The sequence below is a fragment of the Leptopilina heterotoma genome, unplaced genomic scaffold (genome assembly GCF_015476425.1).
Source record: "Leptopilina heterotoma isolate Lh14 unplaced genomic scaffold, ASM1547642v1 Lhet_108, whole genome shotgun sequence".
NCBI classification, from domain to species: domain Eukaryota; kingdom Metazoa; phylum Arthropoda; class Insecta; order Hymenoptera; family Figitidae; genus Leptopilina; species Leptopilina heterotoma.
This window is the reverse complement of record NW_025110825.1, coordinates 1,587,892-1,598,822: the sequence shown is the minus strand read 5'-3', so window position 1 is coordinate 1,598,822 and position 10,931 is coordinate 1,587,892. Positions and strand designations below refer to the sequence as shown.

At 22.2% G+C, this 10,931-nt stretch overlaps 1 protein-coding gene across 1 annotated transcript; it reads right to left on the bottom strand.

Annotated features, from left to right (window-relative positions):
* Window positions 1-549: 549 nt before the first annotated feature.
* Window positions 550-5,616, bottom strand: LOC122502504 (UDP-glucosyltransferase 2-like). The gene is made up of 5 exons (XM_043612608.1): window positions 5,071-5,616; window positions 2,612-3,034; window positions 2,115-2,346; window positions 1,696-1,921; window positions 550-1,542 (listed from the first exon to the last, which is right to left on the bottom strand). The coding sequence occupies exons 1-5, from the start codon at window positions 5,485-5,487 to the stop codon at window positions 1,245-1,247; spliced, it is 1,596 nt and encodes a 531-aa protein (XP_043468543.1). The 5' UTR covers window positions 5,488-5,616; the 3' UTR covers window positions 550-1,244.
* Window positions 5,617-10,931: the final 5,315 nt, after the last annotated feature.

The window sequence follows — 10,931 nt, the reverse complement described above, 5'->3', positions numbered from 1 at the left end:
TATTATATATATATTATATATAAAAATTATATAAACGTATATAAAAAATGCTGTTGCAGGTCAACGCTTAGTATAAATAATAAAATTTCTTCGTTCACTTGTTTTATGAATAAATGAAAAGAATCAAAAAAAAAAAAAGAAAAAAAAAACAGAATGCACATCATAAATGATAAAAAGTGTAATACATGTAGGAAGTGATGGACGTTCAAAACTTTCCAACAAAAAAAAAAGTTTAAAACGTCCGGGGAAATGTTCTAGTCTCAATAAAAAAAGCATGATGAAAAATTTCTCTTTTCTTTTCATCCTTATCAAAAACTATTAAATTAAGTTTGATTATTGTTACTAATCAAAATTAATTTCATCCTCTACGAAAAAAACTATAATTATTTCACTAAAATTAAATTAAATTTAAATAAATTAAATTTAATAAATTAAAATTAATTCCCGTAAATAATTGAAAAGATTTAAATTAAATTTTAATTGAAATGAATGTATATTTCTGAAAAGTTGACAGTTGCAAAGATTAAAGAAGGTATATAATTTTTTTAAACAATTTATTTACATTTTTATTTACATTTTCCATAATTATCCAGATAAACAATAATAAAACATTTTTTCAAATGACATCATGTTAGAAGTTCGTGATTAAAATATTGTAAAAAATGATTGTTTTATTTTTAATTTTAAAGATAAATTAGATACACATATGTTTATATTAGAGCTAAGTTATTTTTAAATTTCTAAAGAAGGAAATCATTGTGAATTTAGGTTATACAACATTAAATTATTTGTCATTTTATCTTATCAATTTTCTAACTATATTTAACTTTAATATTTACTAAAAAATTTTCTTATGCAACAATTAAAAATATTTCATTGAATGAAACAAAACAAAACAACGATTTTAAAGATTTTCAAATCTATTGACTATAAATCCATAATTTGGTAATTATAAATGGTAATTATAAATAGTAATTATAAATAGTAATTTATAATTAGTAATTTATAATTAGTATTCAAATCATCATTAGTATTAATTCAAATTATTATGATTAATTTATAATTGCATTAAAATCCATAAAAACACAATTACAAACAGTAAATACGATTTTCTTATTCGAAATAATTTCCTAATAATAAATAAAATTTAACTTAACTAATAATTTTAGCAATTGTCTCAATATTAAAAAACTTGCAGCAAACATTAAGAACATTGTTTCAATATTTTAAAACTTTCAAAACTCTCAATCTTTTTTAATAAAACGTTTGCTGCTTTTTCCATTCGAAGATACTGGATGTTTAAAAATTTGATTCGTGATAAATATTACAGTCTTAATTATTAATGCCACAATTATTAAACAGCATAGAGTAAACAATCCATAAACATCGAGCAATTCATTTTGCCACCAATACAAATTAGTTGCAGGTGATTTTAAAACATTTGGTCCATTTCGAAGTACGTACTCAACCCAAAACTTGACAGTTTCATTTATTTTCAACGGCCTGTCACGAAATAGTTGAGATTCACGTTCCGCCGACTCTCTGTAATATATTTTTACATTAAACTTTACAAATGGTGTCATTTTTCTAAAATTTAGATTATTTATCAAAAAAGGAAAAAAAAAATTACATCATTTTTCAAAAATGAAAAAAAAACAAAATACAGAATATCATATTTCTGTATGATATGGTTACCTGTAAGATGCATTATATAAAACAGAATTCAAAGCTTCAGTCAATGACTCTTCTGTTACTGTTTTATAATCCATCGAAATTGCCATTCCCTTTTTTACTAAACGCTGAACATTTGTAAATTGATCTCCAAAGACGGGAAATCCGATCATAGGTACGCCGTAATAAAGAGCCTCTGTAGTTGACAAAAGACCTCCGTGTGTCATAAATAATCGTGTATTATTGTGTCCTAAAATAGTAACAATAGTTTGTTATAATTATTACAACATATTTTGTTTGTATTATCAAAAATATAATTCAGTTATTCAAATTGAATGATTTGATTTTTATTAGAATGGAAATTTTCTTTTTTTAAAAAAAAAAGAAAAAAAAGTTAAACGAAGAAGAAATTTAGTCAGAGAATTCAATTGTTCTATCCTTACGTAAAATTGGAATTTGAGGAATCCAATTAGAAATAAGAACGTTGCTGGGAAGTCCGGGTGGTAGTTTTTCCTTATTTACGATTTTCATTAAAACCCTTATAGGCGCTATTTTTTCGAAAGATGCGTAAAATGCCAGAAGAATTTCCTTTGGAAGCGTCTCTATCAGAACCATCGATCCCAATGTGAAGAAAACAACGCCTTCTTTGCTTTCGTCCATCAATTTTTGAAAGTCCTGTAGAATTAGAATTTACAAGAATTAAAAATTAGATCTGTTGTTCGATTTTTCTCGTTTCGAAGGAAGAATTATTACCAAAATGACCTAAACCTACAGTAATATAGACAAAATTTTTCCTCAATATTAAAAATATAAAAATAAATTTAAATAAAATAAAAATAAGAGACAATAAACAAAATATCAAAAAGTTATGTTCGGTGAACATTCGAAAGACAATAAATACATTTTTTCTCAAACTTTTGGTTAATAAATCTAAACTTACCGAAGGTAATTTATTCTGGTCTTGTTCAACATGAATTCCGCCAATGTCAATTGCAGCTGGTGTTTTACTTTTAATTCCTTTATAACTATAAAACGAATTGATAAATGTGAGAGCAACAGATCTTTCCACTTCTCGTATATCCGGCATATTAGGATCTAAATATTTCCTCATTGCTTCATTTTGATATTTTCCTATACTCGTGTAAAATTCATAGTTACTTTGATGGATTTGTAAAGCATTCCAGAAACGATCCCAAAATGTGGAAACTTCAATCAAATTCAACAGTACATTTGGAACAAAAGCCGGTGAGTTTGGATTTCCAAGTGCATCGTTAACCCACGGTAATTCCATTGTTGTCACTATTGTAATTACTGGTACTTTCAAAACATGTCCTATTCCAATAAAGCATAGTGCAGTAAATGCCTGAAAATTTACAAAAAGAAAAAAATTATTTAACTCGAAGTTTTTTTAAATTCAATCGTTTTAAATGCCTAACTAGTATTTTCATAAAATTTCCAAATAGAATTCAATTATTTAAAACATTATTATTTGTAAAAATCTTCGTAAGAAATCAAATTTTTTGATTAATAATAAAAATTTCCACAAGAATTCAATTACAATGTAGAATAGAATTTACAAACAAATTTCGAAAAAAACAATTATTTAATACAATTCTTCACAATAAATCAATTACTCTCACTAAAAATAACATTTTTCTTGGAAATTCAATTTTTAAAAAAAAATTTTGATAAAATTCTAAGCAATAATTCAATTATTATCAAAAATAATAAAAACCCATCGAAGAATTCCAATTATTTTTAATACTAATCTTTAAATTAATTAATCTAAATTTTTAATTATTTTCACAAATTATTTTCAAAAATAACAAAATTTTGCACTGAAATTCAATTCTTTTTAAACAATTTAATAAAATTTTTCACAATAATTCAATTATTTTCATAAATAATAAAATTCTTCTCAGGAATTCAATTATTTTTAAAAATTTAAATAAAATTCTTAACAACTATTCAATTATTTTCATAAATGATAAAATTCTTATCAACTCTTCAATTATTTTTATAAATAATAAAATTCATCACAGGATTTTAATTATTTTTAATACATTTTTACAGGAATTACTCAAATGTAATTATTCTTATAAATTTAATTTATATTCCTCGAAAAAGTCAATAATTATTTTTAAAAAAACGTTTTTCCTTTGGAAGAATTCAATTATTTTCAAATACTTTAATAAAATTGTTAGAAAGAAATCAATTATATTAAATACAATTTTAATAAATTTTTTTTGAAATAAATCAATTATTCTTTTTAGATTTTAATCATATTCTTCGCAAGAATTGAATTATATACATAAATAATTTTTCGAAAGAATTCAATTATTAAAGATAAATATAACAATATTCATCACAAGAATTCAATTATTTTTAAAACTATTAAATTTCTTCTTGGAAATTCAATTATTTTAAAAAATTCTAATTAATCATAATAATCATAAAATTTCCAAATAGAATTCAATTATTATTTAAAACATTATTTTTAAAAATCTTCGTAAGAATTCAAATTTTTTGATGAATACCAGGGATGGCTTCGAAACTTTAGTTTCATTATCAGCACGAAAACATAATTCAAGGACGTTTTAGTTTTGATTCCTGCGCATCACAACTAAATTATATATTTGTTTTTATTTAGTTTTGAAGCCTCCTGATGAATATTGAAAATTATTTTCAAAAATAACAAAATTTTTCAAAGAAATTTAATTCATTTTAAACATTTTAATAAAATTTTTCACAAGAATTCATTTATTTTCATAAATAATTTAATACAATTTTACAGGAATTGTTCAAAAAATGGAAAATGTAATTATTCCTAAAAAATTTAATTTTAATTCTTCTAAAAAATCAATTTTTGAAAAATGTTTTATTTTTAATTCTTCGCAAAAATTTAATATTTGACAAAATTATTAGAATTTTTCAAAGAAATTCAATTATTTTCAAATATTTTAATAAAATTGTTCGAAAGAAATTAATTATTTTAAATACAATTTTAATTGAATTTTTTTGAAATAATTTAATTATTCTTTTAGATTTTAATAAAATTCTTCCTAAGAATTCAATTATTTTCATAAATAAATAAAATGCTTCTTAGGAATTAAAATTATTTTCAAAAAAATTTAATAAAATACCACACAGATATTGAATTATTGTGAAAAATTTTAATAGAATTCTTTGCAAAATTTAATTATTTTTCAAAACTTTTTGCTATTCAATGATTTTCAATATCTACTATTTTCATAAAATTTCCAAATAGAATTCAATTTTTATTTAAAACATTATTTGTAAAAATCTTTGTAAGAATATTCACAAAACACATTTCCAAAAAAGAATGATTTAATGATCATGTTAAGCAGAAAATAAGAAGAAGCAACATATATTTCAAACCTCAGTAATAAGAAGATCGTAAGGCGGATCGCGTGGAGGATTTTTCAGCAAACTCTGCAATTCCGGAAGGCCCAACAATTCGCAAAGTTCATTTCCATAATATTCGGCAATTGCCACTATTGGCGACTGTTTTAAATGATCAGCATACTCAATTGAAAAATTATTCATTACATTACCCCTCGTCCCTTGTAAACTAATAATTGTTTCATAATTTTTTGGGGGATTCTTCACTTTAAAATGAGAGACAACATCAACTTTATGTCCATTTCTAGCTAATGTTTTTGTCACACCCTCAAATACATTATTATGACTCTTTGAATTATATGGAAACACTGCCAAAATTCGAGAGCCATCACTACTTATCCCGTTTAATATAAAAAATAAGCAGAGGGAAATAAAAGATGAAGTTAAATTCATCTTTGAAGGGAAAAATTATTGAACTCGATTTGGACAGACGGGGAAGAATATAATTATATTTGTATGATTAGAGTTGTAACATTGAACTGACAGAGTTCTTGCTATACCAAAACTTTCTGATGAAATTTAACATTAGAACATAGATCTCCCCTCTTATTTAAAATATTTTCGTGTATTTACGTCCTTAGATATTTATCTTTTTTCTAATAATGAATGATGACAATATACTTGATAGTTACGAATTTCGAAAATTAGACAAATAAAAAGATATTTTTAAGATATTTTTCAATTTCTAAAAATAAAAAAATTTGAATTTATTAAGTTTTGTAAACTTGTACCTGAATAATACTTTTTATAAATATTTTGAAATCGATTCTTGTTCCTTATTATGTAGAGAGAAAATTAATTGTCCTGGATGTTTACTTTCTATTCTCTAATGTATTCTAGAATCGTGTATAGATTATAACAGGGAACAAATATTTTTCAAATATTTTTATTCTATAATTTTAACAAAAATGCAATTATTTTAAATACAATTTTCATAAAAATTTTTGTTAAGAAATTAATTCTTTGAATTCTTTGTAATAAGAATTCAATTATTTCCGAAAAAATTTAATTTTAAAAAATACAATTTTTAATCACAATAATTAACAAACACGAAAATTGTAAAAAGTTTAAACAAATTTTTCGTAAAATTCAATTATTTAAAATTAAAATTATTAAAAAATGACATTATTTTAATACAATTTACCAATAAAATTATTAATTTAATTTATTAGCAAAATCGATTATATTAAAAAAAAAAATAAAGAAATTCTGAGAAAAAATTATTTATTTTCTGAAAATTTTAATAAAATTGGTAAAATTCAAATGCTTTCAAAATTTTCAATTAAAATTATATAAAAAAAACTCCATTTTCTAAATTGAATATATAGAAAGAATTAGTTATACATACTTTCAAAATTTTTAATAAAATATACTTCTAAAGAATGTAATTATTATTAATAATTTTAATAAAATTATTCTAGAGAATTCATTTATATTCACAACTAATAAAATTTCACAAGAATTCAATTATTAACCATAATTAACAGACGCAATAATTTTAAAAAGTTGAAGTAAATTCTTCGCAAAATTAAATTATTTTCAATTTTCAATTAAGATTATTAAAAAAACATTATTTTCGCAAACTTATAACTTTCGGAGAACACACCTCTTTTTTAGGTTGTTTTTTAATGCTCAACCAATTTTGAACTGTTCATCTGCTTAACCTAAGGATTTTTTGAAAATATAGTTTACACTCTGTAAAATAAGTCTGTGTACTTTAAAATCCTTATAAAAAATATTAAACAATAGATAAAAAGCTTTTCGCAAAAAGTCGTGGGGTCAAAATGACCCCATGTGTTCTCCGAGGGTTAAAAATACTTGATATGAATTTAATTTCCCCCCAATAATTTTAATAAAATTATTAATTTAATTTGTTGGCAAAATCGATTATATTAGAAAATTTAATGAAATCCTGAGAAGAATTTTTTTATTTTATGAAAATTATAATAAAATTCATAATTCAATAATTAAATCTTTAATTATAATTATTAACAAACATGATTATTTTAAAAGCTTAAAAGAAATTCTACATAAAATTCAATAACTTTCAAAACTATTAACTAAAATTATTTTTAAAAAAAACTCCATTTGTCAATTAAATTCATGGAAAAAATTTAATCACATTCAAAATTATTAATAAAACTACTTGAAAAAAATTGAATTATTTTCAATAAAATTCTTTTGGGAAAATTATTGATTTTCACAAATAATATAATTTTTTCATGAGAATTTTAATGAATTGAAATTTTTTTATAATATTCTTAGCAAAAATTTATTTGTTTTCGAAATTATTAAAATTTTTCAAAGGATTTCGATTATTTTATATTTTTAATAAAATTTAAAAGGGGTCGTCCATATACCACGTGGACAGTTTAGGGGGGAGGGGGGGTTCGCCAAAAATCCACGATTTTCCACTAGGGGGGAGAGGGGGGGGGGTCAATACAAATGTCCACGTGGACACAAAGGTTTAATTTTATATCTTTTTTTCTTTTTATTCAACTTTATTATTAGATTGTGATCAGACAATATTTGTAATCCGAAATTTATTTAACTGTCAAAAAACGCCAAATTCTTTTTTAATTTATATTACAAAATCATTATCGTAAATGCAAAAATATGAATATATGCAAATTTGACAATTAGGAATACAAAGCAACCTCTACAAACTCTTACAAATTCTAAAAAAAAAAAATAATTTCTATTATTGTTTATGTGAAGGCTTAAAGCTATTGGATTTTAGAAAATTTAAGATTTGTTACCGAAGAGATTGAGTATTTCTACTAATATAATAATTGAAGATATATTGCTGCCAAAGTCCTCTCTATAATACTAAAAATGGTATTTACCTATTTAATAATATTTTAAGATAATTTAATCTTTATTGAATTTTAAAGAAGTTTGTTATAAAAAAAATTAAAGAATTTTTTAATTGTATTTCTTATTAAATATCTTTTTATTATTCACTATTTTAAAATAAAAAACCCGATTGTCCACGTGGACAATCAGGGGGGGGGGAGGGGTTCGTCAAAAATCCACGATTGTCCACGAGGGGGGAGGGGGGGTCAAAAAGTGTCTAAAAAGTGTCCACGTGGTATATGGACGACCCCTTACAATACTTCCTCTATGAGGAAGTAATTTAAATAAAATTTAATAAATTTAATAAATTAAATTTAAATTTAAATAAATTTAATAAATTAAAATTAAAATTAAATTTAAATAAATTTAATTTAATAAATAAAAATTAAATTAAAAAAAAATTTAGTTTGATAAATAAAACTTAAATTCAAATACATTCAAATAAAAAATCAATCTGAAATAAAAGATGAAATTGAAATAAAAAAAATGAATAAAAAAATTAAAGATGATTTAATTGTGATTGAATTTTTTTTATTAAAAAATGTAATTTTTTCGAAAATTACAAATTTTATGGTAATTTCATTTTTAATACGGGGTAAAAATTCAAAAATCAAATTTTGTTCAAATTGGGAGTATTCATTAAATTTTGCCACCTCTTTCTCTCAGTGAAAATGAATGGGTTTGTGTATCTAAAAACAAAAAAAAAGACAAATTAAAATCCTTTTTATTGAAATTAAATTATTACTTTACTTACTGTTTTCAGGAAGAAATTCTAATGAACGATTTGAATTTGCAAACATCCTTTTGAAATTGAAAAAACCGAAAAATTTCTTCGTCATTCATTCTTTATTCAAACACTTTTTTGCCTGAAATTATTCAAAAAAAATATTAAAAAGCAAATAAAAATGTACAAATTTAAAAAATAATGTAAACTTACCAGGTAAATAATAAATTAATAATAATTAATTAACAATATTATAAATAATTAATAATCAGTTACTACAAAACAAAATAATAATTTACTCAAAAAGATAAAAATTAAAAATTGACTTACCTTCTCGAGAGCTAAATTAATTATTCACCATCTGTTTGAGTAAAACAGGAAACAACCAAATAAATATTCAACAATATTTAGTTACTTAGTTTGGTACGATCGACTACTTTATTACATTTTTCATACAATGATTTTTCTTTTCTGTGAGTAAATTTTTTTTGTCGTTTCAAAATCTTTTTTTTAAAACTATTTATAATCAATTCCAAAACTTATTATTATTATTTTCATTTTTTTTTCTTTTGAGAAAAGCCATTTAAACAATTCACATAAGTCGATACATAATCACTGATTTGCAAAAACTAAGAACTTTCGTTTTCTTTTTGTAAACAGTAAAAAAAATGAATTCGTTTTTTCTCAAAGATTCAAATACTTAAAAGAATTCCATTCACAAAAATGAAACTTGTAACTTTCGTCGAGTTGAAAAAAATTCAAATTCTTTCATTTGCAAGTTCAATATCAAAATAAAACAAAAAAAATAAAAAGAAAAGATAAATTGTATCGAATTAATGATATTTTAAGGCAGTTTACCTGCGACAATCTCTGCCATAAGTTAATGCTACATTTCTAAAAAAAATTTACCTATTGTCAGTTCTCTACGACAGTTGAAAAATGAAAATATTTCTCAACATTTTAATCGAAAACTGTACAATAAATAAAAGCCCGAAATCATTTTAATATTTATTATCACAATTTAGTGAGTTTTCTTCAATAAACAATTAATTAATTAAAACATTAATTAATCGTTAAATTCTCGTTTAGAAAAATTTTACTTTCAATTTCTAAATTTCCCATTAATTTTAATTGCTTAAATTTAATTTTTACAAAAGTTAGAATAATCATTTTTCATTCGATCAAAAATAATTAGCAGTAACTTTTGGCAAAGTCCTTGAGAATATTTTACGATTCTTTGCTCACAGACCTTAACTTTTTTTTTTCGTTCTATAATTGTTTCCAAGTTTTGGCCTCAACGTGAAACAATTATTCGAAAGACAGGTAGACAGAAAAAGGGGACGATGAGATTCGCGGTATCGTTTCAATTAATTTACAGTTTTTTTTTCGCGTTTACGTATAAAAAATTTTCATGTATAATTATTCAATTTCATTCCATGTGTTCGCGTCATCAATTTATTATTATTATCATACACACATCGCATTCTTATATTTATAATATTTATATATATGTATACATATATATATAACTAATTATATATAGGTATACATTACACGATACTTTCCAATCGTCCCGTTTTTCGACAACATTGTGCCAATGATGCACTTTTATATATATATATATATTTATATATTTATATTTTATGTATAGAAATAAATAATATCTATGAAACGATTATATCCGAGACTAATATTACAGAAATTTACAAACCTATTTTCTAATTTTTTATTTTCTCCCAAAAAAAACATTCACTATGCACTTCATCGACATCTGTTTCTTAGATTCTTTTTTCTCTTTCCCTCCTCCTCTCACTATCTCTGACGAGTAAAATAATGCATTTCTTGACACATCAGAGAATTTATTATATAAAGAAAAATTCTAATTTATTTTCCCCCATGGAGAAAAGTTTGTAAACTTGATATTTACAGTTAACTTAGATTTTTTAAATACTAAGCCAATTTTTTTTTTTTAAATACAAAAATGTATTCTATTAATTAATAATTATTTATTATAAGAAAAAATTATTTATTTATAATAAACAATTTTTAAACATTTTAAATTTGGTATAAATTTACATCAAATGGTAAATTTTTAGTCCTTTAAATTAATTTTCTTTTTCTTCATTTTATAAAATGAAATTTACATTAAATACTTTGGTAGAAATTTTTATTTTTTTTTTTCATTAAAAATAACTTGAAAAAATTTTATTTTAAATAGAAATAATGTATTTGATTATGTTCTTTTATTTTCTACTGA

Excerpts from the sequence above, each read along its gene's own strand:
- LOC122502504 (XM_043612608.1), bottom strand. The coding sequence starts at position 5,487 with ATGAATTTAACTTCATCTTTTATTTCCCTCTGCTTATTTTTTATATTA. Across the intron at positions 1,922-2,114 it reads TCCTCAAATTCCAATTTTAC|GACACAATAATACACGATTA; the intron begins GTAAGGATAGAA and ends TTACTATTTTAG. Across the intron at positions 1,543-1,695 it reads TTATATAATGCATCTTACAG|AGAGTCGGCGGAACGTGAAT; the intron begins GTAACCATATCA and ends AATATATTACAG.